The sequence below is a fragment of the Neovison vison genome, chromosome 12, assembly GCF_020171115.1.
Source record: "Neovison vison isolate M4711 chromosome 12, ASM_NN_V1, whole genome shotgun sequence".
Classification (NCBI taxonomy): Eukaryota; Metazoa; Chordata; class Mammalia; order Carnivora; family Mustelidae; genus Neogale; species Neogale vison.
In genome coordinates, this window is record NC_058102.1 from 77,309,454 (window position 1) to 77,336,592 (window position 27,139).

Consider the following 27,139-nt stretch of genomic DNA (forward strand, 5'->3'; position numbering starts at 1 on the left):
TTGACTCTTTTATCCTTTCTACTACTTTTCTGAAATGTAAATATTACCCTCACCAACGCCACTCTTCATCCCCTTCTCCGGGTCTCCTCTTTTTTATACTACTTCTACCACTTGATTAAGTATTTATTATTTATTGTCCATCTTTGCAACTGGAATGTAAGCTCTGTAGTTTCGTTTTCTACTGAATCTCCAGTGCCTTGAAAGGAGTCTGACACTGGTAGGTGATCAGTAAATATTTACCAAGTGAACTTAGATTCCTTGCTCATATTGCCATTGTGTGTTTGTTTTTGACAAAAGGGTCATCAAAACTTCAATCCCATATGAGGCATTCAGACAGCATTTCTTCCCTGGCTTCTGAGAGAGAATATATCACATCATTAGACCTTTCAGCAAATGAACTAAGAGATATTGATGCCTTGAGCCAGAAAAGCTGTATCAGTGGTCATTTGGAGCATCTTGAAAAGCTGGAGCTTCATCAGAATGCACTCACAAGCTTTCCACAGCAACTCTGTGAAGTAAATTTAATTTGTTCTTTTAACTCTCAGGATATTTGAAGAGCTTTTGTATTTCTATCTAACTTGCATGGTTAAATCTTTAGAAAGAAGGATCTACTTCTGCATCGTTTGACAGTAGTTCCCCCTTTCCTGTGGTTTTCACATTGGGATCTTAGTCTGTGTGGTGTTCAGGAGCATCTTTGAGGAATGGATCTGGTAAAAAAAGGAATCCTAGGTTCTGTCCTGATGATCTGTGGTACATGGTAGGATGTATCGAGGCTGCATGTTCTTCATGCCTTCAATTATTGAATTCTAGGAAGACAAACAGTGTGAAGAGATTATCTAGAATTAGACCTGGTTTGGTGGCACTGGCTCTGGCTCTGCCCCCAACTGTCTAACAGTAAGTATGTGTTCCTCTGGCCACTCTAAGCCTTCATGTCTTCATCTGCAAAATATAGAGGCTCAACTAAACTATCCATGAGACACTTAATGAGTTTTAAAATTACAGGGATGCCTGGGTGGCTCAGTTGGTTAAGCGGCTGCCTTGGGCTCGGGTCACGATCCTGACATCCTGGGATCAAGTCCCACATTTGGCTCCTTGCTCAGCGGGAAGCCTGCTTCTCCCTCTGCCTCTGCCTGCCACTCTGCCTGCCTGTGCTCACTCTCTCTGACAAAAAAAAAAAAAAGAAAATTACATGCAACTTAAAATTTAATTTTTTTTCTCAACATCCCTATTTTCGAAAATTAAAGTATAAAATGATCTGCTGATAGAGTAGTTCTCAGAATACTGACTTTGTTCATCATTTTAATGTATGATGGATCAGAAGTCAAAGAATGTATCTTGACAAATTAAAAAAATTGTATATAAATATTTATATTGTTAAATTAAATTATTACACTGAACTGCAAAGTTTGATGAAGGATCACCCTTTATAAAAAACTGGTTTTACTGCTAATGCATTTTTCTTTTTTCTCACCTATAAAATTTATAATTCTTTTGAGACTTTTTAAAGCAATATTGCATGTTTCTAAGTATATTTAAGTAGTGTCTTTTCCTTAAGTTTGTGTATTTGGAGAGAGAGAAGAAGGGTGATCATCTTGTAATCCCAGTGTCTAAAATGTGTCATCTCTCTCCTTCTCCTCCTCTTTGCCTGACTAAATCCTCCAAGTCACAAGGGTTTCAGTTTAAATGTCATTTCCTTAACTTTTATTTCCTTCTCTTCTTGCCTCCAGACCTGGTTGGCTACCAATCTGATTTATGTTTCCATGGCTTTCATGTTTTTCCCCTAGTACTTATAAATTTTAATCTAAGGTATATTCTCTTTACTAAACTGTTAACTTCTTGAGAACAGGAGCTGTTTCAGGTTTGTTCATGTCTATTCTCAGTACCAAATAAGGTCTTAAATACAGTGGAGGCTCAATAGATGATTATTGAATTAATTTATGATAGAATTAATGGCTGACACTTGGTAGACCTTCAATAAATATTTGTTAAAGAGTAAATAAAGAAAACTAGAATTGACCCTAAATAAAACAAAGACAATTCAAAAAGAGCATGACACCGTGAGATACATTTAAGGGTATTATTCAAAGACCAGACAAGTTCAGAATCTTCTCTCAAGGAAATTTTAAATAAGCACCACTAGATGGCACTTTTTAAATTACTGCTTGTAGCTATCTCTACCAAAAAATTTCTCCATTAAAATTTGGGAATAAAGAATTTAAAAATCTTCCATTCTGAATAGTCTGGTAGGATCTGAAACAATGGCAGATATTTCCAAACAACTTCTGGGGCAAAGATCCATTAATAAGCTTTATAATCACATCGAATGCTTTAGAATTTCTCTGAGGATAAATATATTGATATATACAGAGGAGCATAGAGAAGAGATTGCTTTGATATTTTAGCCTTTACAATAATCCATTCCCAAGTTTTAAAAAACTGACATATAAATGGAAAGTTTCCTGTTATCATGGTAAAATTAGAAATTGCTTAAAAATGGAGGTTAGAAATTTGAAACAGGTGCCTGGGTGGCTCAGTTGGTTAAGCGACTGCCTTCGGCTCAGGTCATGATCCCGGACTTCCAGGATCGAGTCCCACATCATGCTCCCAGCTCTTTGGGGAGTCTGCTTTTCCCTCTAATCTTCTACTCTCTCATGTTCTCTCTCACTCATTCTGTCTCAAATAAATAAATAAAGAAATTCGAAACAAAGGGCTTCATGACAAAGAGGGGGTTCTAAAACAAAACATGTATACAATGACTACTTTTATGGTTAAATAATTATTAATTAAATATATTAAATATTATAATATATTATAAATATTATTTATATTAAAATATATAAAATTTCTAAAATCTAGTACTTAAGAAATGTATCCCTGGGATTATTTTATACTGTTTATTCATTAAATAATTCAAATATTTATTGAGGCTTATTCTGTTGCCATTTCACTCTTGGCAGGAATGATTTACCAAGAAACTGAATTAAACTCTTAACCTTGTTTTTGTGAATTGCTTTTGACACTTTACCTTTACATTTTTCTGGTTTTAACACACATAATAGTAGGGATGGTTGGACCAGTAATTACACTGAAGTTCTCTTGTGGATTGTGTTCTCAGTTTTGGGGAAAATTCTTAATGGTTCTAGTTACCAGAGGTATGGAAGGCAGAAATATTAGCTAACTTCAAGTTTTTCAGTTGGTTTTCAAATGGTTAGATAATTTTAAAATACTGTCTTTCCAGACCCTGAAGTGTTTGACACATTTGGATTTGCACAGTAATAAATTTACATCATTTCCCTATTACTTGTTGAAAATGAATTGTATTGCCAACCTCGATGTCTCTCGAAACGACATCAGCCCTTCAGTAGTTTTGGATCCTGCAGTGAAGTGCCCAACCTTGAAACACTTTAACTTGTCATATAATCAGCTGTCTTCTTTTCCTGAGAACCTTGATGATGTGGTAGAGAAATTGGAACAGCTCATTTTAGAAGGGTAAGAAGGGAGTTCATTAAATAAAAAAGGGTTGCTTTACATTGAAGTTTTGTAAGACTGATAAAATATGTTGACATTCTTTCCATAGTAATGGGTTTCAAGCAGTCATATAATAAAAGATTGAGGGAATTAATATTATAGCTTCTATCAATTTTCACAATTAATTTAAAAATAAATCTGCTTTGATGCTCTTCTTTGAAGGTGAATTGTTTTTTTTTCTTCAAGGCATATGAATTTATGACATTTAATCCTCTTTTTTTCTTATGACTAGAAATAAAATACCAGAAATATGTTCCCCATTAAGCCTGAAGGAACTGAAGATTTTAAACCTTAGTAAAAACCACATTACATCGCTATCAGAAGACTTCCTTAAGGCATGTCCTAAAGTGGAGAGTTTCAGTGCCAGAATGAATTATCTTGGTAAGTGTTCTATATGAGTCTCCTACTAAACAGTCCTTTTGAGTATTACAGGGTGAGTCATACATGGACATGTTAGCTGAGGGTATAAATGTGGCATTTCAACTTAAATTTAATGGGTGAGTTTCAGAGATAAAGTTAACAGGTCAGTGATTAGAACAAAGGAGTTAGCAAGCCATGAGGACATGAAGGAACCTTAAATGTGTATTGCTAAGTGAAAGAAGCCAGTCTGAAAAGGCTACATACTATATGATTCCAACTATATGACATTTTGGAAATGACAAAACTGTGGGGACAGTAAAACTGTCAGTGATTGTCAGGAGTTTGGAGAAGGAGAGAGGAAGGGGGAGGTGAGTGGGATTTTTAGGGCAGTGAAACTATTCTGAATGACAGTGTAATGTGGATACCTGTCATTATATATTTGTCAAAACCCAGAGAGTGTACAGCACAGAGTGAACCCTTACTGTAAATGATGAATTTTCATTAATAATAATATTTCAGTATTGTCTTATCAATGATAGTGAATATACCAAGCTACGCAGATTATTAGTAATAAGGATAAAAATATGTGTGCGCGGGAGGAATGGTGGTGAGGAGAGAAGAGGTTTATGGGAATTCTGTACTTTCTGCTCAATTTTTCTGTACACCTAAAGGTACTCTAAAAATAGTTTATTTTTTAAGTACTAAAATTAAAAGTTTTTAATACTGAAAAAAATTTTCAAATTAAGAAATTATAATAGATTGCTCATAGGCTAGAAGTTCCTTGGACTCCAAATAGTCATCATACTATGGTGCACTGTAATCTGTGAAACTAAAATGCATATGGCTACATGAGATGGTTGAAGCAGGAATACTGAGTTTCCGACTGAAGTTTGCTCAATTTTCTGGATTAGAAGTGTAGAAACTATTATTATGTCTTTTGGAAATAAAATTAACCAGTTAACAGTTTGCAAATGAGTATAGTTCATGTTATTGATTGAACACTTGCTCTGTGCAGAATATTACAGTAATATATGATATAATCATCACTTTTATTAAAAGTTGTGAAATATTCCGTGCTTTCTTAGCATGTGAGATAACAAGGAATTAACGTTTATTTGTAGTCTCTCTGAACATTCTAATATTAAGGGACAAAATACTTTTATGGAAATAAATGGGAATTCCCCATATTTTATCTTCCTTAAGAAGATAAAGGAGACCACATGCACCTTGCGACCCATGTGACTATTCTATATTGACTCCATAAAAATTTTTTTTAAAAGATTTTATCCATATATTTGTTAGAGAGAGCAAACAAGCAGGGGGAGCTGCAGGCAGAGGGAGAAGCAGGCTCCACACTGAGAAATGAGCCTGATGTGGGGCTCCTTCCCAGAGCTGAGATCATGACCAGAGCGGAAGGCAGACGCTTTACTGACTGAGCCACCCGGTGTCCCTGTAAAATAATTTTTTAATACTGCTTAAAAGCAGAATACAATTGGACTTATTCTGACATATTTTTCCAGAACAGAAAGCAGTAATGATAAAAAACTATGCTAATTTGCAGGATATTTCTCTCCTTTCTCCTTTCCTCTAGGCCTCTTGAATATCAACCATGTTCCTTCTATGAACCTGAAAATGGAGAATAGAGTGATTCCCTTCTAGTGAGCAAAACAAACCCAGTCTCTGTCCTTAAAAATAGTAGTTAGGTTCAGAAGATAGGCATTCAGTAACTAAGCTAAATGCTGTGAGGACAAGTTGAGGATGCTACAGGGGTAATCGGGGGCTCTCATCCAGACTTTGGAGGCAGAGGAGTGTCTCTGTATCTATGACATTTAAGTTAGATCTGGAACGAGGAGCATCCCAAGGACCCCGAGGGTTGGTTGTCATCTCATCTGTCATCTCAGCTGAATTTCACAAAAATCTTATAGAGTATGACCGGTATGATCTCTGCTCCACTGAAGAAATGGAAGAGATATTTTTGTGTGATATATTCAGGCGCGTAGAATTAATTTACTAGAAAGATAGAATGCAAGTAGTTTCAAAAATCCTTTTGCTTTGCACTACACAATTTTAATAGTTTTAGAAGTAGTCTTACATTTGGAAAGATGCTTTAGGGAAGTGATATCTGAGTGGGACCATTAACTCTTAAAATAATCCCATGTGAAATGCAGTTTTGATTCTCTGAATTCACAAGTCTTTTCCATATAGCATCTAAACCTCTTATTCTTAAGTGGAGAGTTATTTATTTTGCCACAAATACTTTTCAGATATAGGTGAAAAATAATAGCATGTTCCTTTCTGCCTCTTTGGAAAGTAGCTTCTAGCAGTGTCTTAGAACACTTTGACCTTTGAAGATTTTCTAGAGAAACCATAACCCATATTTTTAACCTTGAAAATGCTAAGAAATAATTTCTCAAGCCACTTTCATAGAACCAGATTTTTAGATTTCTAAAGAATCAGAGAGTTCATCCGGTCTAGCTGCACTATTTTATGGAAGAAAAACAGGCTGAATGATTTGCTCAGTTTCCAAAACTGTGTTCTACAGAATTTTATTGCCTGGAGGTACTTCATACTGTATTTCCTTCTTGGAAGTTCATAAACTACATGAGAATATTGAGAACTCTGAGATATTTTGCTTCATTTTACTTAATGTTTCCCCAGTGTCTTAAGATCATGTGATCCAAGAGTGCTTTTATTGATCAATACCCATCATTACCCCATAGAACACCCTTTACTGGTTGGTACTATAAAGGATTTTTATCTTTACATCATATTGTGTATTAGTATTGAAAGTGTTTTGTTGTATATACTTGAGTAATCTGAATTAATCCAGAATGTGTGTACACATAATGATAATATCACACGTACTTTGGAATGAATATTCTAATAATTTTTACTTTGTACAGATGTTGGACAGATGAATTTATGTTTGGACAGTTGTTTCGCTTTCAGATGAAAATACTCTTACAAGTATGTCCATTGTTTTGATGTTTAGTAAAAGGAGTAAGGGAGTTACCTTATTTTAAAAATAGAATTTTTTATTGTCAGCAGGTGAATAAAGTTAAGTGATTGGTAGCTGTTTTTATAGTAAAATCTAAGGGAAATCTAGTTGAAATGATTAAAATGTCTCTTATCTCACTTTTATTTTCTTTTAGCTGCTATGCCTCTTTTGCCTTCTTCCCTGACAAGCCTAAAACTATCTCAAAACAGATTTACATGTGTTCCAGAAGTAATTTTAAATCTTCCACAGTAAGTTTATTGTTTTAATTTTAAAACCGCATGAGCTGGGAAAAAATCTTTAGAAACATGGTTTTGACGTGGGCATATTAATTGATTTACAAATTGTAATTGATTTCTAAAGCTACTCAGTTTAATATTCTTAAATCTATGAGTGTTAGAATTTTACTAGGCAAAAGACCCAAGTTGCTATTTGGACTTTTTAACTTTTATATTAATTTAGGGTACTATTGTGTTGAGACAATTTAAGGTTAATTAACTGTTGCAGTATTACAAACAATTGAGATTACGGGAGCTGTCACTTTAACTTTAAAATTTTACTTGCTCTTAGTTGATGTGCATCTAGGATGTTATTAATTTTGAAATTATACTTATGTTGAGTTAGACATTTTTGGTAGAGATTAAGACAATTTATATAGCTCCAAGTATTTAGGAATATTTCTGGTTAATAATTAAAAATGAAAGCTTCCTGTTTACTATAAATTTAGGCATTAATTAGATTTAAAATGTGTCATGTTAAATACCGTTCTAATTGGTTTATACATTATAAACCAGATCCATAAGTGTGTATGTGCAAATATATGCATATACAGGTAAATAATGCTTAGCTATAATCTGGTTATAGAAGATGTCAGACAGACATATAATAGTTAATTTCAGTCTAGCTTTAGAATATGTCAGACACTGTTTTAGCCACTCAATGGTGGATCATCTTTAAACTTCCTAATAAAACTGTTGTTATCTCTATAATGAGAACATTATTTTATTAAAGAGATGAAGTAATATGCCTAACTCACAGTTCTTAAACACTGGCAACTCAATTTTATACTCTCAACTCATGCGTATAAACACCTCTAGGATATAGTTGGTCCTGTATTTTAAACATAATGTATTCCTGAAAATGTGTTTCAAAGTCAAATATTTATGAAAGTTGGTTAGGAGATACATACCATAAAGAAGATTTCTTCTCAGTTAACTAAAAATATTATTTAGCCCCTTAATTACTCTATGCTTTTAGACAATATCTTCAGGCATACATTTCTAGCATTTTGTATGTATTTCTTTAAATATATTCTTTTGTTTCACAAAAGATTATGCAGTTGGCCAGCTTAAGTCCCCCTTGAGGCTAACAGGGACTTCTTTTGAACTATCTGTTGATTCTTGGCTTTATCTAAGTTCTATTGTTTGTTAGATAGACACGTCTTATCTCCAATACAGTCCAATTAAATTTCTTATATTTATGCATCTTTATGAGATATGTAGGGCAAAAACCTGTGTCATTTTAAAATAAGAGCAAAAATGTTGTGCAGGCCTGAACCTTGGTCTAGCAGGCTGTGCAACTATGTGAGCTCAGTTAGAATTAATTCAGTATGGTTCAAAAATGCCAGAGGAAAGGGGTCAGCATATAATTGTAAAAGTCCAGACAGCCTTTATGTAGTCAAATATATCACAATCACTGTCTTTATTCTTTCTACACACGTACGCTTATGCCATGTGTTTTTCTGTTGTTTCCTGCAAACTTTGGGTAATGTATTCCTGAAAGCAACCAATTTGCCTTGAGAGCCTACTGTATGCAAGACATCATGTTCAATGTTGTGATATTTATCACACTGAGACAAACTGGTAAAAGGTTATACCCATGCACATTATTCATTAGCTCTGGGACACAGCCTCTGAAGAATCTTCACAGTAATGAGGAAAATGAAAAGAGAAGGGGGGGTGCTACATACTTGTGACTCTTGTATAGAAGGCGTATTTATAAATCTTGTATAGAAATGACCATTTTTCCTTTTGTTCATTATGATTTCTCATGCATCATAAACAATGGTAAACACTTGGTCTTTCTCTCATTCTAAGATTGACATTTTTTTGTTTCTGAAGTAAGGAAATTAGGCTTCAATTTTGTTTTAATGGTTTTTTATTTATTTAAATGTTGTTTCTAGTGAGACATGCTTTTTCTCTAGCCCATATCTATCTACATATACACAAAAACATACATGCATACTTAAATATAAATAATGTTAGTTTTAAAGTTGTGTCTCTGGTGATAATTTCATGTGATGTTATTATATGTACTTTGGAAACACTCATTTTTTATCTTGATACTGTATGGTTCTAGCTTGCGATCTTTAGATATGAGCAGCAATGAAATTGAGTATCTGCCGAGTCCTGCACACTGGAAATCTTTGAACTTAAGGGAACTCTTGTTCAGTTTTAATCAGATCAGCATCTTGGACTTGAGCGAAAAAGCATATGTGTGGTCAAGAGTAGAGAAACTACATCTTTCTCATAATAAACTAAAAGAGGTAAGAGGTTATCTTACTTGTTTAAAATGATTGCCTATTTAAAAATGTGCTTTTATCATTTGAAAATATCACAAATTATCATTTTGAAAGTCTGCTAATTGATATTTCTTACCTTTGAGTAAGATCTAATCCTACCCTGAAGTAAGTGGGTATATTAGCATAGATTACCTTCAGTCAGAATCACTTTGTGCTCTATTTTTGAAGAAGCATATGAATATATATATTTAATCATGAGTGTGTGTAATGTGTTAAGTGTTTTATTTTATCACTAAATCTCTGATCTGCTAACAGACTCGCAAATAATCTACATTTCTCAAGTTGTTGCTGAGTCATCTGTAGCATGTGTTTTTCTTAAATTTCTGCATTCCTCCATCATGTTGCCCTTTAGCCCAGTGAGTCAGCCTTTTTGCATCACTCTGTTGCCTCTGTTTATAAATCTAAAACTGATTATTCATTCATCTCAGAAAAAAATATATAATTTTGCTACTTCAAGTTTTTTGCCTATGAAAGCCAAAAAGAATTGTGTCTGAAACTGTTAAATTCAGCGTAACTGTGAGTGGTTTGGTACCTGATTTTTTGGTCAGCAAATTGATGTTTTCTATTGTAAAAGTATGCGTATTGCTTAATAATTTGGAATGGGAAAAGAAAAACTCCTGTTACAAGGCCACTGAAAGTATAAACATTCAGTTGTATTTTAAGAATGTTAAGTTGCCTGTAAGTTTATGACTAGAACTTTATAGCTTTAGTGAAGAACATAGTGTAAAAGGAGCAGACTGAAGTCACTACTGATTCGACTTAGGTAAATATAAAGAACTTCTTTACTTTTAATGTCATAAGGAGATGAAATATGCTACCAAGATAGGACAGGTCTTTTAAGATTATAAATAAATGACTTGGATTGTTTTGGGTAAGTCCTTTATACTTACGTCTTCGAGTAATTATATTGAAAAGTATGACAATCCTTTGGAAAGTTTTAGAACTCTGCTGAAAGGTTATACAATTTGCTGATAGGCTCTCTGAGCCTTTCTTTTCTCCTAGGAAGTATCTGGTTTCTTGCAGCACGCATTTCTTCTTTCCTACCAACTGGATTTGCCCTTTTTTATTTCATTAAGATTCCTCCTGAGATTGGCTGTCTCGAAAACCTGACCTCCCTTGATGTCAGTTACAATTTGGAGCTGAGATCCTTTCCTAATGAAATGGGGAAGTTAAGCAAAATATGGGATCTTCCTTTGGATGAACTACGGCTTAATTTTGATTTTAAACATATAGGATGTAAAGCCAAAGACATCATAAGGTTAGATAATTTTATTTCCATTTTTTAAATTAAGTTCGTTTCAGATTTTTTCTATCACTTCGATGAGTATGTAGTTACAGTTTAGGAAATAATAGTATGGTACTGTTTAATGGTGATATACCATGTGTCACTTGCCTTTTATTTAATAAATGGGTTTATGTGGTGCCTCTACAGAGCTTTTCATTTTCTTCTAGCCATGCTAATGTTGAGAGAGTGGCTTCTCCTCCTGATCATGCTTGTCATAGAAGTGACTATAAAAGGAAATTATTTGGTGTCTTGTTATAAATATATGTTGTAACGAGTATAACAACAGAGAATAATAGAGCCCAATAACTTCTCAAGCTGCATTTCATATAGCAAATAGTTATCATGTCTATTATATCTTAAAGCATTATAGATACTTAAATGATATAAAATTACTAACTTTGATTTTGCCTGTGAGGATGAGTAATCTACTAACCCTGACCATTTTTGAAACCAAAACTTCTCAGGTATCACTGTTGCTGATCTTCACACTTGATGTACTTCAAATACCTTTGGTAATGGACTTTATTTCACTCTCTGTTACCTTTTGAGCATGTCAGTCTTATTGGTACCTACCTGTAAAACTATCTTTTTCCCATTTCTATAGAACTACTCCTGTTTATATTATCTTACAGGTTTCAACTCAGTTATCACCTCTTAATATATCCCTGACTTGACTAAAATATCCAACAAGGCAGGGATCATGGCTATGTTCATTCATAGTTTGATTCTTCGCACCCAACGCAGAGCCTGGCATACATTTGAGAATTAATGAATTACCAGTGAACTACATAGTTACCTAATTCTCTTCTGTTTAAATTTTCTTAAATTACATTTAACTTTCATCTCCTTTTATGAGGAAAGATTTGCTTTTCTGTTCCCCAGGGTTGATTTAATTTGAAAAGAAAGACTGTCACCAGCTATGCTAAATCTGACTGCCTTTCATCCTACCTAATTGTTTCCCATGATTTTCCCCTCTGAAACTGGACAGATATTCAAATTAAAATTGGTTCACTATTTGGTAAGAATTTGTAGAACTACTTTTCAGTATGGTGTGCTATATTATCAAGCCACTATAATCTACTTTTAAATGTGTTTAACATTTTTAGAAGGGAGAGACCTGAAGTAGTTTAGAAATTGTAGGCATCATTTTTTTAAAAGATTTTATTTATTTTTTTGACAGAGATTGAGAGAGAGAGAGAAAGAGAGAGAGAGAGCGAGCGAATGCACAAGCAGGGGGAGCAGCAGAGAGAGAGGGAGGAGCAGGGAGCCCAATGTGGAGGTCTGTCCCAGCACCCTAGGATCATGACTTGAGCCAGAGGCAGACGTTTAAACAACTGAGCCACCCGAGTGCCCTGATCAGTTGCTTTTTTAAAGAATGACTTTTTCAAAGAATGCTGAATTCTTAGTAAATAGACAGTTGAACTATTAATATTCTTGCTTATTGATAATGCAAACAGAACTTAAGTTGTGTGTGAGAAAATTATTTCAAACAGAATTTAAGTGGTATGTGACAATGATTTCAGTAATAGCAGACACTATCTGATTTGTCAGGTTGTATTTTCTAAAGCATCAAACAAATTATGAAAAGTAATTGTGCCTTTTTTTCAGATCCTCAGGAATGTTGGTCAGAATCTTATTAGTTATGAGAATGGATCAGTCCATATTCCTTAAAATTCACATATGATTTAGTTTGCTTCTCTAATTTTAAATTGTAGCAGCATTTTAACATAGTTAAGAATATATCTTTCTATAGCCAGTATATTTTAAAATTTAAAATCTAGTATTTAAAATGGTTTTGTTAGCCACCTGTAGCACTTATTATTAGTTTCAGTTGTGTTTTCATTAAGATTCTTAGGAAAAATATCATATTATCTGCTGATAGTTTAGTAGTATACATGTATAATTTATAATATAACCAATATGTTCCCAGTCTCCATTTCCATTACATACATGCATACATAATATATGTAAGAGATACATTATCTATGTCATATATGAATATATGACATACATATACCCAATATGACCTCACTATCAAAGTTTAGTGTAATAGTATGCATATATACTCTATTTTGCTTCTCTGTCATATGTAAAATTTTGTCCTTTGTATAATTTTGGATCTTCTAATTTTTAGGGTTTCATTTGTGTTATTTAAAGAAACTCATATATATATATATATCTCATATATATGTATATGTATGCACACACACATATATAATGCTAATTAGTCCATAATTTTCAGCATCATAATTAGTATTGCAAACATGTTTCGATTATTTCTGGTGATAATGTAACATGTCATCATATTTGATATTGTTACCTACCAATCATCAACCACACGGACATCGCTAACATAATAGATGCATTAACAGTGTGTTGAAAGACATATACCTTGTTAGGTACATAAGCTGTGCAGTCTTTTGCATGCTCTATTTTAGAACAGTCTGGTATTTTAAAGATTTCAATGCTTAAGAATTCACCTATGTCTTAAGTACACTGTTAAGCATTTTATTATTTCATTTTTGTCTTTCAAATACCAGGTTTCTACAACAGCGGTTAAAAAAGGCTGTGCCCTATAACCGAATGAAGCTTATGATTGTGGGAAATACTGGGAGTGGTAAAACCACCTTATTGCAGCAACTGACAAAAACCAAGAAGTCAGATCTTGGGGTGCAGAGCGCCACAGTTGGTATAGATGTGAAAGACTGGCCTATCCAAATTAGAGGCAAAGGGAAGAAGGACCTCATTCTGAATGTGTGGGATTTTGCAGGTATTTATTTTGCTAGAATCTTTTACTCATATTTATCTTTTATTTCGGACAGGGATTTAAAAGCGGAGATTTTGTCCTGCAAAAGAGCTGGTAGGTACTGCAAAGAGGCCTGGTAGATGCTATGGAATTATTCCAAAGCTCTTTACTTCTAAATTTACCCTTGCCACCAGCATGAATTCCATGGAGGTAAATGTTAGGAACCAGTAGGAGTCAGCTGAATCTTAAATATTTGGTTGGTACTTGACACACAGGCTAACAGCTGTCAATCCTGAGTGAAAACCTGGTGTAGTCCTCTACGTATGTAGTGTCTGTTGGCTCTTTCTCTCTTTTTTTGTATGCTAAGTAGAAGATATTATCACCTAAAAAAAATTATTTTAAGGGATACTTGCCTCTTGTTTGTAAGGCTAAGAAAAAGTCTCCAATCTTTCTTTAGGTCGTGAGGAATTCTACAGTACTCATCCCCACTTCATGACCCAGCGAGCCCTCTACCTTGCTGTCTATGACCTTAGCAAAGGGCAGGCTGAAGTGGACGCCATGAAACCTTGGCTCTTCAATATAAAGGTCATCTGTTCTCACTATTTCAAACTAGAAAATAGTTTTTGTGTGTGTGTGTGAAAGGTGATTTGTTTTGGACAAGCAGTTGCTTCCAATAGTCTCCTCAGTTTTTTAAGAATAAAGTTAGAAGCACTGAAATTTTGAGTTGGAGAATTTTTAGTGTAATTAGATTGTGACATGAAAATAGTGTGTTCCTTATTGGTAAATGTTATAGATACTTAAAAACCTTTAACCTATAAGAGTTGAAAATATATATGTTAAAGCTATTTTTTATTATTTTATTTTATTTTCAATGGAGGAGGGGCAGAGGGAAAGGGTGAGAGAGAGAGTTGTAAGCAGTAGGCTCCATGCTCAAAGACCCTGAGATCATGACCTGAGCTGAAATCAAGAGTCAGAAGCTTAGCTGACTGAGCCACTCAGGTGCCCCTGATCATTTTATTTCTTAAATGGAGTATGAACTTCTCTAATTTAAAATAAAATATACTAAGCAAAAGCAATCCACGCATTGTCATCTCACTGGCATGTGTAGTATCAATTACTTCAAATTTTACACTTTTTTTTTTTTAAGATTTTATTTATTTGAGAGAGGGAGAAAGCATGAGAGGTGGGGGGGTGGGCAGAGGGAGAAGCAGACTCCCTGCTGTGTAGGGAGCCCGATGTGGGACTCTAGCCTGGGACTCCAGGGTCATGACCTGAGCCGAAGGCAGTGGCTTAACCAACTGAGCCACCCAGGCACCCAAATCTTGTACTTTTAAATGATACGAGCCTAGTATGCTCTTATATTTGGCATCTCTTTTTGTAATTTTTCCACTTTGTCCCTTGCTGTCATGCTTTTAGCTCTTCTTGATGTAGTACAGGTTTCAGAACTGGGATAAAGTAAGAGTGAGTGATGCTCTTTGAATGAGCTTCAGGGGGCTCTTTTGTGAATCACATCCTTGACAAGGTTTGTGTCAGGACATTTTAGCAGATATTTTGGCTGCCTATAGCTCAGTTTATCATTTTGGTAATTTTCTAACTTCCTTTTTTTTGTCATAACTAGCTAAAGTAAGTAAATATTATAGTGGCCATTGTACTTGCTTTAGTGCCTTTTTGTGTTGTTTTCCATGTGGACGACAAACTGAATGACTTTAAATTGAATGTAGGAGATTGAATTTACAGCTAAGGAGGTGAAAAATATAAACCATATTATGTTGCTTTGGTACAGTCTTGGATTTATTAAATGCTTATTTTATTTAGAAGTCCAAAGTACACTTACAGAATAACCCATCTTAAGGCATAAAAGAAAAGAAGAATAGACTATTACTGTTGTATCAGCTGCCTGAAAAGTGGTAAAACTTGGAATAAGAAGGGGCATAAGAATGACTTTGAAATTTCTTAAGGTCCACTTTCCCCCTAGATTTAAGGATGGAAAGATAGTTGACATTTTCTTTTTGACGTCTTTTAATTTCTTAGTTCCACTCTACTGAATTTCCTAAAAAGTGACTATGAACCGAACAGTAAGCAGTCTTGATTTTGAAGCAAACACAAGAGTATTCTGTATCATTTCCTGTAGGCTCGTGCTTCTTCTTCCCCTGTGATTCTTGTTGGCACACATTTGGATGTTTCTGATGAAAAGCAGCGCAAAGCCTGCATAAGTAAAATCACCAAGGAACTCTTGAACAAGCGAGGGTTTCCTGCAATAAGGGATTACCACTTTGTGAATGCCACTGAGGAATCTGATGCTTTGGCAAAGCTTCGGAAAACCATCATCAATGAGAGTCTTAATTTCAAGGTAATGTGGTTAATGCCTACTGCAGACGGGTGGATACATTTAATTGTTTAACTGCCATGTTACCCAACTGCTTAGAGATGTCAGAAGTGTTGAGAAAAGAACAGTTATCTTAAAATAGTGGGTTCTGTCATAGATGTTAACATTATTAAATCACTCCAATTTTAAAGTTGCTTACTTATGCCATTCCTTATTTCAAATGCATAGAAATGGGAATAAAAATAATTAGAGGATCCTGAAGGAAACTAAGAATGTCTGAGAGACCGAGAGAATGTTTCTGAGAGCATCTAAGAACGTTTCTGATGCCCTTTCTCTCACAACTTTTTGTGATGATGAATCAGTCAAATACAAGTGGATATTAGGGGTTTTGAGATCATCTTTCCTCTTCTGTTTTTGTTGTTCTCCACTTGCTCCTTCCTTTTGGAGTTCCTGTTTTTTTGTTTTTAGTTTAGTTTTTTTTTTTTTTTTAAGATTTTATTTATTTATTTGACAGAGAGAAACACAGCAAGAGAGGGAATACAAGCAGGGGGAATGGGAGAGGGAGAAGTAGCCTTCCCACCTGATGTGGTCTCCATCCCAGGACCCTGGGATCATGACCTGAGCTGAAGGCAGACACTTAATGACTGAGCTACCCAGGCGCCCTTGGAGCTCCTCTTTTATGTGCTTCTTCATCTTCTGTGCTGCTCCTTTGAGTCTCTCGTTACTGTGATGCCCATTCCACATATTTTTCTTCCCTCCATATTGTGAGATGCCTCTTTCCTGGGGTTGCCAAAATCAGGAATTTGATTTTCAACAATGTCTAAACAATTTTTTAGTTCATATAAACTGGATTTTCTATTTCAGAAATTATGTTTTGATTTCTAAAGTTCTAGTAAGCCAAATGTGTCCGTAGGTTCTTAAAACACACATAAATTGGTTATTGGGGAGAATACTCATTTTTAAAACTTTCAGGAAAAATAAATTTTTCCAGAGTTCTACAGATGCCGTGGTATAAACTGCACTGAAAATTCCTCACACAGTTCAATATGCCAAACCCGGTGGTGAGTTTCACAGTTAGTCCCTGTTGGTTTAGCTCATTAGCACTAATGATCAAGGCCATGGCTTATAACGAGGGTCCTGTTTTGCCTGGGCATTCCCAGCATAATTAATAGTGTCCCACTACGTTCTCAAAAGCATTCCAATTTGGATGATAAATTACATGGTCACCCTGGTTATAATGTGTTGGCCAGTTAGCTTTTTTTTTGTTCCATTTGCACAGATTATGCTCCTGTCTAAAACCTAATGGGCCATTTATAAATGTGTTGGTCTTTGTGGTGCCCGGCGAGAGAATTTGCATGTTTGTATCTTTCAACACATTTATCACAGTCACTAATGGCATCTTATGTAAGAAGAATGACATAGTATTTATTTGCAGATTTTCCTGCTCTCTTGTTGGACATATGATTAGAGAGTACAGATTAATGTGACTTTTAAGAAATGCACAATATTATACAAAAAATATTACACAAAATACACAGATGCACAAAATTGCATCCAATTAAAGAGTCTCTCTACCCAGGCAGTTTTCTTCTGAGACTATACCAGTACTTCCAGAACTTTACTGTCACTTGTAACATTTTAATAGCTTCTATTTTTAGTATATATTTATTATATATTTTATTATATATGTTGGCACATATATCATTTTTAAAGAGACTTCTTCAAAACAAAAAGAATAGTTTGTTTTGAAAAAGCCTGAATTTAGTTGAAACAAATAAAGTATGGTTAGTTTAGTTGAAGTACGGATAAACTGGTTAGTTATCTGACTGGACTAGTAGCGCTTCAGCATGATAGCAAGTTACCACTAGTGATCAGTAACACCAGTTTTCTTGCTGCAGTTGTTAATGAATTCTGAAGCTGACACAAAGCAGTAAAATGAATGCTTTGAGAAATGGTCGCATTATCTGAAGAAAGATGTATATTGCTAGTGGTTGCATCGTTCTGGCATTTTAGTTTGAAAAATCTATCTGATTGCTTTGCAGAATACTGGCTCTTTGAGAAACATTCAGAACCAATGAGCCTGCCAGAACTTGAATATTCTTTCCTCCCTGACATGCTTCAATGTGTATTCAAATAGCAGCTTTTTTTAAGCCATTAGAGATTTTTTGTTTTCCCCTGTCATTTGTTTTTCATTTTCTCCTTCTGTCTTAGCTCTTCTCTAATCTTTCCCTGTCTCACCCTTATTAACATGCGTTTATGCAAACTCTAGAATATTTTTTTTTCTTTTTTGGCTCTTGGTGACCCCCTAATCAAGCTAAAAGGAGAAGTAGGACGAAACACAATTCTGTGCCAACATTATCCCTTTCAATCTTGTCCAGCCCATTAGCAGAGCAGGATCCTCTGTTGGCCCTGTAACTCAGCCCTATAAAATTCATCCCTTTGCTATGTAATTTGCTTTCTGTGAGAACCCTTGTTTATTTCTACATGTAGATTTTCTTTCTTGGGTTAAAACACTACCTTCAATATGAAGTTCTATTTTATCTTAATTTATATATGATGAAGAGAGGGAAAATGAAAAGTGGAGATTAGTGGAATTATATTTAATTTGCTGGGGCACTGGATACATGAAAACAATTTTTCGAATGACTGGAGGGGAATATGTAAATAATAGTATGGCTGCTATGAGTAAAGCTCCTTAAGGTTCAGTTACGAGTAGAAAAAGAGCACCTAAAATCTGCATGTGAATGTGTAATAAAACCCAATTTCTGTTTATAATAACTTAAAGAATTTAGAAATTGTCAGGTAAAAAGAATACAAGAATATATACCTGAGTTGAGAAACAGGGAGAGTTTGCCACCTGGTGGTTTTCAGAGGAATTTTAGTTACTGCTGTTAACAGTTGGATTTCTATTTAAAATCAGATTTTTCTGGGGGAAAAGTTTGGAAAAGATTTTTTTATTATAGAAATTATGGTCTAAAAGTCATTTTTTAAAAAATTTTATATATTTCAGTTAGTAAACAATGATTAGATTACAAGTGTAACAGACCCCAAAAAATCATCTTCTTGTGTCAGAATCATTTGTGTTTAGATGAGTTATTTTCCCAAGTTTGAAGTGCCATGAAAAAGCATAGCTTGGGTGAGGAGACTTCATGTCTATCTCTGTTGAAATATACATTCCAATAATGCAACATTTTGCAAATAACAAGCACAAAATTTAATATTTTTACCTTATGGCATAGATATATTCATCTAATAAGGCCCCAAAGTTTTGTAATACTTACTCACTTCTACTGCTAGCATATCTATTACATATATGTCTAATGTATTAGAAAATAGCAAATCCTTAATTTATGGTTAGTGATTAATCCTGGGTTTTGTCATGGGTTTTCTGGATAGTTAGATAAATATTTCAATATTATTTTATTTGATAGTTCTTTCTAAATTGGCTTCTGTGTTTACATTTTTCTTATTTTAATATCATTTTATTTTTCACAGTTTAAATAGTTTCACATCAAATTTTGATTTTATTAAAAAATACATTTCTAAATAGTATATCACTTCCTTAACAACTATTAGCACTGAATTTACCAACCATCTGACAAATACAGGAGTAAAATGGATTTTTACAGCTTGTCATTTGTAATTACACAGATCCGAGATCAGCCTGTTGTTGGGCAGCTGATTCCAGACTGCTATGTAGAACTTGAGAAAATCATTTTATCGGAGCGTAAAAATGTGCCAATTGAATTTCCTGTAATCGACCGGAAACGATTATTACAACTCGTAAAAGAAAATCAGCTGCAGTTGGATGAAAATGAGCTTCCTCATGCAGTTCACTTCCTAAATGAATCAGGTTTGTGGGTTTGTTACATATTTCTTTAAAGCTCCACTGTAGTCATTTATAAAAATGTATCTGAGCCTTGTAAAGAATTTATATACAAGACTTAACAGAATATCCATAAGGTTCTTTGATCATCAGCTTTTTCCTTTTGAAAGGTCATCATGTGCAATCATGTTGCATTTTCATGTGCTGTATTATAGAGAAAACATTTAGAAGCTATCAAGGGCAGTAGTGGGAAGGGTGTCTGAGCAGCAGTTAAAACATGTGGGTTCTAGAAATTGACTTATCTATTCAGGAGCTTTGAGACCCCGAGCATGAACTGAATCCTTTCGTAGTGTCAATTGAGTTTTGTGTGTGTGGAGTCATTTCTATACTGTAAAGGGGATATTTGTATATTCCCTTTATAATTCATTTGTATACTATAAAGGGGATTATTATTGGGGTGGTCTAATGGGGTACTTAGAATATCGATGGTTGCCTGAAAGAATGGATCTTTTGAATGGCAGATCTTGCCTGTTGCATTGCACATAGTCAGCATGATCTCACATGAAGACACTCAGCCCAGCTTCTGTGCTATATGGTTACTTGATTGGTATGACCTTGATAGAATGTGTGAGTTGGTTTGTAATACTAGAGTCATTGACCAAGAAGCTTCTTTTAATCCGTAGATTCTGTTGTGTGAAAAATGAATCTTCGCATGGATTATAATCTGTTTTTTTCCTCTCATCGTTCTTAAACCAGTAGCTTTCTGCACCCTTCTGTGTTTCTTAGATATATTTGAAAATAAGGTATCTTTGTAGAATATACTTAGAAAGCTAAAAGATTCTGTGAATTTTTTTATTATTTGTAAATATATGCAAGACAATGCATGCCATTGTCTCTAATTTGCTTATATGTCATCATTTTATCTAGTTAAAAATACCTTATAATATTTGGACTTTAGAGCTCGGGAACTGGGATGCCCAGGTTCTAGTCTCAACTCTTCCACTAACTGCTGAGATTTCCTCATCTGTAAAATAAGGAAGTTGGACTAGAGTCTCTCTAAAGCCCCTTGCTATTTGTGTATTGTAGATTCCATGTTACATTGTTTGATTTTTTTACTACAGGGGTCCTTCTTCATTTTCAAGACCCAGCATTGCAGTTAAGTGACTTATATTTTGTGGAACCCAAGTGGCTTTGTAAAGTCATGGCACAGGTTGGTGTCTGGTATTTTTGTGGCATGGGGGTAACAATTGAAGAGAAGCACAATGATTGAAGAGCACTGAGCATTATAGATTTTGTACTCCGTTAAGGTAGAAAATCCTGTACGTGTAGAATACTGTAGAACAATTCATGTAGAAGACTGCATTAAGTAGAGCTTCATGGAAGAAGGGAAGATGTTTGAGGATTCACTTCTATGTCTTTGTTTCTGACTTACAGACAGATGTTGTATCACTCTGTTCCACAGTGCTTTTCTAGACCCTGATGACACTTTGGTTTGGTTATTGGTATAGTCAGTTGAATGGAAGCTCTATGAAAATCCTTGAGGGCAAATATACTTAAGAAAATTGGGTTGATGAGCATAAAACCTTTAACTAGATAACATGGAGGGGAGTTTTCCCTCTTGGGTGGACTATAAGCTCAAAATTGCTCACAGTTTTGGAAACTGGATGGTGATGGTTATGGCTATCCTTTCTCCATTTATATTTATGTTGAAAAAAAATTTCTTCTGCCAATGATAAATCAATTACCAATGAGTTTATTTAATTAGTTATCATAACCCATCTCTATAGGCTTGCCATAGAAAACCATTCAAGCAGAATATCCTAGCTCAGTGTTTCTCAGTGTTATTACTATTGAAATTTTGGGCCAGATAATTATGTGTTGTACATTGTAGGATGATTAGCAGTTATCTTTGGTCTCTACCACCTCGATGCCAGTAGTATTGCCCCAAATGTGTCCGGATATTGCCAAATATTGGTGAGGGTGCAAAATCACCCTGGTTGAGAACAGCTGCATCTAGCTTAATCATGAACTGAAGAGAGCTGGGGAGGCTGTGTCTAGCATGTTTACTCACTGGCAACCATTTTGTTTGTGAGCATAATTTACAGTTTTTAACGTGACTCCCTGAATCTCTAAAATAATTCTACCTTTTTGGATTAAAATAATCTCTTCTAATTAAACTACACAGTACTTAAAATCCCTTCAGATAATTTTGAATGATGGTTCCTAAATTTTGTCTAAGGGGAAAAAAAGGAAGGTATTTTAGAGGGGGAACTTATTTTGGGCTAAGTCCTATTTCATGGACCTTGAGAGCATATTGAAACATTGCTGGAAGTGGCAATTGTAACATGACAGTAGTGATTATTTTGGCAGATATTTTTAAAGTAGGTTTTCTTCCTTTTGCACATATGCCATGAGGAGTGCGATTCCACTCATCTGGTAAATGGGAATGAAACTGGTAAAGTGGTCAAGACGACAAGCTCTCGAGTCAGCATGACCTGTGTTCAAATTTTTTCTATATCTTTCCTAATTTTGTGACATTTCTTAATATTTTAAGCCTTTGTTTCTTCCCTCATACCATAAAGATAGTTACAATATTATTTTCTGTATTGCTTCCCTAACTCACTGTAAGTGAGAAGTAAATGGTAGCTAATTTTATGTTTGACCTACTTGGTAATTAAATAAATTATTTTAAGAAATTAAAAAAACCCTTCAAAATTATAAAGATGCATCCATATAGTTTTGGAAAGTGTGCCAGGTACAGAGCTAAATAAAAAATATGTGTAGGTGGGTGTGTTCTGTACAGCAAAGGGAGTTTTAAATATACCCTGAGGATTTTGTTGTCCTAAATGGCACACTGTTTTGGAAAATAACTAAAGTCTATATAGTCAAGAAAAGACTAAAGTTACACTCAAAAGTGATGTGCTTCCATGGGAATTGGGAATATTTAAAGTTGCACAGATATGGATAATGCAGGGGGCATATCTGATTCAGTAGAATAATGAACTGGTTTGCATCAGAATCACCATCTTTTAACAAAAGCAACCTTCCACCATAACCACAGTAAAATCCCTGAGGATTCATGGGGTAATTAAGTTGAAACTTCATGAAAGTTCTTATTAGCATAGTTATACTGTAAATATAATTTAAGTAAAAATTAAGTCAAGAATTTGAATACTTCAAAGTTACATTGAAAGATAAATCTAAAGAGTCAGTAGAATAATAATCTAAATTTCTTATTAATTTAATAAATACCATCATTTTTGTTTATACTGATACATTAAAATATAATGTTATTTTCACCAAGACTTAAAGAGAATGAAAACTATGGTCAACTGAAGACAAGAATGTCTGGTCTGACACCCATCAGAAAAAATAAATATGGGTGTTCACTACCATGAATCATCGAGGCAAGGAAAGAAACAATTTCGTGGTGCAGAAGCTCTAATGAGCCTACTCACCCTTTCTGTGCCCCAGACTATTGGGTCACTAAACTTATTAAAAAAGTTTTCATTACTGCACAGGGAAGTTTGCAAAACTCATTTAACCATGTGACAAAAGAGAGATGAGAGGGACTTATTGAATTAATCAGGTGGAACATTAAAGAAAGAGTTTGCATAGCAGTTTAATCTTGAAAAAACCTTGGGTGAGGAATTTGGAAAAATTTCTTTCTTTGCATAAGGGCATAAATTAGTATTGTAAGTTACTAGGCTGAAGGAATAAGAGTTCTTTCAAAGGTGATAAAATTAAGATAATGTTTCAGTTTTTTACTGCTATGTAACAAGATACCCCAAAACTTAGAGAAAACAAGTTAACTTGAAGTAAAACATCAATATTTTCTTGTTTCTCACTGTTCTCTGGGTTGGCTGTGCTCAGCTGTGCGGTTCTGCTCCACATGGCATTAAGGTTGGCTTGCTTTGTTGAGCCAGGTGGGAATGCCCAAGAGAGCTACACTCACACTTTTGGTGTATTGGTTCTCCTCCATATGATCATATGCCCATTCCTTTCATATGACCAGTCCTTTAAAAGGGTAGACACAGAACTGATAAAATGTCACTTCTGCCACATTCTAGAGATGAGACTAACCAGAAAGCCCATCCAGATTCAAGAGGAAGAGAAATGAATGGATTTCTTTTCTTGAAGGATCAAACACCATGCATATGTAGGGAGAGAAGAAATTCATATGTCCGTCTTTGGATACTATTTACTACAAATAGTGGTAGCATACAATAGGTCTACTAAAAACAATCCAACACAAACCCTATTTTAAAATCAATATGTCTAGGGGCTCATGGCTGGCTCCATCAGAAGAGTGTACAGTTTTTGATTTTTGGGGTTGTGAGTTCAAGCCCCATGTTGGGTGTAAACATTACTTAAATAAATAAATTTTAAAAAATTTTAAAAATGAAGTCAATGTGCCTAAATAAAACAAATTAGAAGAGGTATGCAATAATGGCTAACATATAAGTGTTACTTGTGCACTGTTCAAACATTTTCTCATGTAATTCTCAGAGCAACTCTTTTAAACAGTATTATATTAGTCTTCATCCTGAAGATGAAGAAATTGATGGGCAGAGAAGTGAAATAATTTATCCAAAGTTACATATTTAGAAAGAAGTAGAGTTAGGAAGTAGTCAAACTAAGTAGTTTGACTCCAGTACCTATAAATCTGACCCCAGGATAAAGTGCTCCAAACTTTATTTTCCCCAAATTCTGTCATCCAGCAATTGGTTCGATACCTGCAATGTTCTAGATATTGTTCTGCTGTTGGGGCTGTAAGCATAGATAAAACAAGGCTCCTGCATCCACGGACCTGACATTCAGCTGGGAGGAAATAACCAATAAATAAACACTTAAAATGTCAGGTGGTAGAGTGCTCTAAAGAAAATATAAAATATGGTAGGGAATAGAGTGTGAATTGTCAGACAAGGTCTTAGCAACTCTAAAAATGCCAGAACAGCAAACAATTTTCTTTACCACCTAAATTATAAGAATGTGCTGGGCTAGAAAGTGCACAATATGGGAGAGGTCTCAAAGTGCAGTTTTTATTATTTAATGACCCATTTATATATTCTCATTAGACACAATTATGTTCAGCCAGTCATGCATTCATTGATTCAATAAACATTGTATGTACCAAATAGAGATACAAAGATGAGGGAGAGAAGCCTTTGGGCCTAAGAATTTTACAATGCAATATTTCACCCAACTGCATGATAAAATGCATAATGTATGCTCCTATTGAAGTATCCTTTACATGTTAAAAATCTAAAGAAATTAAGCACAAGCCTTTTTAAATTTTTTTCAAAGACTTTATGTATTTATTTGAGAGAGAAAAAGTGAGAGAGAGCATGAGAGAGAAGAAGGTCAGAGGGAGAAGCAGACTCCCCAGGGAGCTTGGAGCCTGACGTGGGACTCAATCCTGGAAGTCCGGGATCATGACCTGAGCCGAAGGCAGTCGCTCAACCACTGAGCCACCCAGGCGCCCAAGCACAAGCCTTTTTATTTTTATTATTTTTTTTTAAAGATTTTATGTATTTATTTGACAGAGAGAAATCACAAGTAGATGGAGAGGCAGGCAGAGAGAGAGAGGGAAGCAGGCTCCCTGCTGAGCAGAGAGCCCGATGCGGGACTCGATCCCAGGACCCTGAGATCATGACCCGAGCCAAAGGCACCGGCTTAACCCACTGGGCCACCCAGGTGCCCCAGCACAAGCCTTATTAAAAGGTGATGGACATTGGGGAGGGTATGTGCTATGGTAAGTGCTGTGAATTGTGTAAGACTGATGATTCACAGACCTGTACCCCTGAAACAAATAATACATTATATGTTAATCAAAAAATAGAAAAGAAAAAAAGTTAATTTGGCTAAATAAAATGAATAAGAATATATGGGTAGTCATGGCTAATATATGAGGCCTTATTATATGCTAAAAATTGTCCTATCACCTTGCATGCCTTACTTGTCTTATTTCAGTGTCATGGCAGTCTAAGGGACAGTCACTTTTATTATCTGATTGAAACTGTGGCATAAGGAAATTATATACCTTTCTCCAGATAACACAGCTAGTACTAGAACCTGGATTTGAACCTGGGTTCTTCTGAATTTATACTTTAACTGCTATGATTATGCTCAAAGCTGAATCTATGGTCTCTATGGTAGTATCATCTGAATTTCTTCTTAAAACAGATTCTCGGGGTGCCTGGGTGGCTCAGTGGGTTAAAACCTCTGCCTTTGGCTCAGGTCATGATCCCAGGTTCCTGGGATCAAGCCCCTCATCGGGCTCTCTGCTCAGCAGGGAGCCTGCTTCCCACCCACCCCCCCAATGCCTGCCTCTCTGCCTACTTGTGATCTCTGTCTGTCAAATAAATAAATAAAATCTTAAAAAAAAAAAAAAGCTTCCAGATCTTAAAAACAAACAAACAAACAAAAAAACAGATTCTCAAGCTTCATGCCAGATCTGTGGATCCCGACTCCAAGTGGAGGCCAGCAAAATTCTGTAGTTACTTTGTTTGAGAATCACTAATAGACTCTACTATACTACCACCCTTCCCATTGATAGAAACCATTTTCTATTATGTAAATGTAAAGTAACATTTCTATGGCAAACCTATAGTGAGAACACAGTCTGGAAGATAATTTCCCTGTGAATATATTGTGGATGAGACTATAATAAGGATGGGGGGGGTGTTGGATTTATCTGTTAATTGGAGCTGGGAAAGCTTAAGTTTCATTGACTTCAGAGGCTCTCTCTAATCTTGGATTTGAATTCATTCTCTTAATTTAATGTATCTTTTGCGGAGAAGTGATTGCTCCACTGGGCTTCCAGGTGGCATGGCAGCTAGTAGAGAAATTAGGTCCTGTGTTATACCTGACAACATTAAAATTGTTCTGATCACTTTCACCAGCAAAGAGACACAAAATGCTTTGAATTCAAAACTTTTCAGAAAATAGGGGCACCTGGGTGGCTTCATCGTTTAGTGGTTTCAGCTCAGGTTATGGTATTGGTTCCTGGGATCCAGCCCCGAGCCCTGAGCTCCATGCTGGGCTTCACGCTCAGCAGGGAATGTGCTTCCCTGTTCCTTCTCCCTCTGCCCCTCCCCTACTCCAGCACATACTCGGTCTCTAAAATAAATAAATAAATAAATAAATAAATTTATTTTGGAAAATTTTCAGAAAAGAAATTCTAGTGATTTTTTATAAGTTTAAATCTTTCAGATTTTGACAGTGAAAGTGGAAGGCTATCCTAAACATCCTAAAGGAATCATTTCACGTAGAGATGTGGAAAAATTTCTTTCAAAGAAAAAGAGATTTCCGAAGAACTACATGTCACAATACTTTAAACTTCTAGAAAAATTCCAGATTGCCTTGCCAATAGGAGAAGAATATTTGCTGGTTCCAAGCAGGTAAACTTAAACTTAAAAATTCCGTTACCCTTTGTAAATTCACCGGCTATTATACGTTTTAATTGTCAAAATAACTTTGGTTTATAGTA

General features: G+C 35.0%; 1 protein-coding gene across 2 annotated transcripts in view; it reads left to right on the forward strand.

The window, feature by feature from the left end:
- The window catches only part of LRRK2 (leucine rich repeat kinase 2), a 139,016-nt gene that overhangs the window by 63,089 nt on the left and 48,788 nt on the right, over positions 1 to 27,139 (forward strand). For both annotated transcript variants that reach the window (XM_044229314.1, XM_044229315.1), the window contains exons 23-34: positions 298 to 515; positions 3,239 to 3,489; positions 3,761 to 3,909; positions 7,041 to 7,134; positions 9,242 to 9,428; positions 10,541 to 10,722; positions 13,290 to 13,519; positions 13,953 to 14,080; positions 15,627 to 15,845; positions 19,473 to 19,674; positions 20,769 to 20,857; positions 26,863 to 27,050. In XM_044229314.1, coding sequence (XP_044085249.1) covers positions 298 to 515; positions 3,239 to 3,489; positions 3,761 to 3,909; positions 7,041 to 7,134; positions 9,242 to 9,428; positions 10,541 to 10,722; positions 13,290 to 13,519; positions 13,953 to 14,080; positions 15,627 to 15,845; positions 19,473 to 19,674; positions 20,769 to 20,857; positions 26,863 to 27,050 — 2,137 coding nt within the window. The remainder of the gene's footprint in view (positions 1 to 297; positions 516 to 3,238; positions 3,490 to 3,760; positions 3,910 to 7,040; positions 7,135 to 9,241; positions 9,429 to 10,540; positions 10,723 to 13,289; positions 13,520 to 13,952; positions 14,081 to 15,626; positions 15,846 to 19,472; positions 19,675 to 20,768; positions 20,858 to 26,862; positions 27,051 to 27,139) is intronic.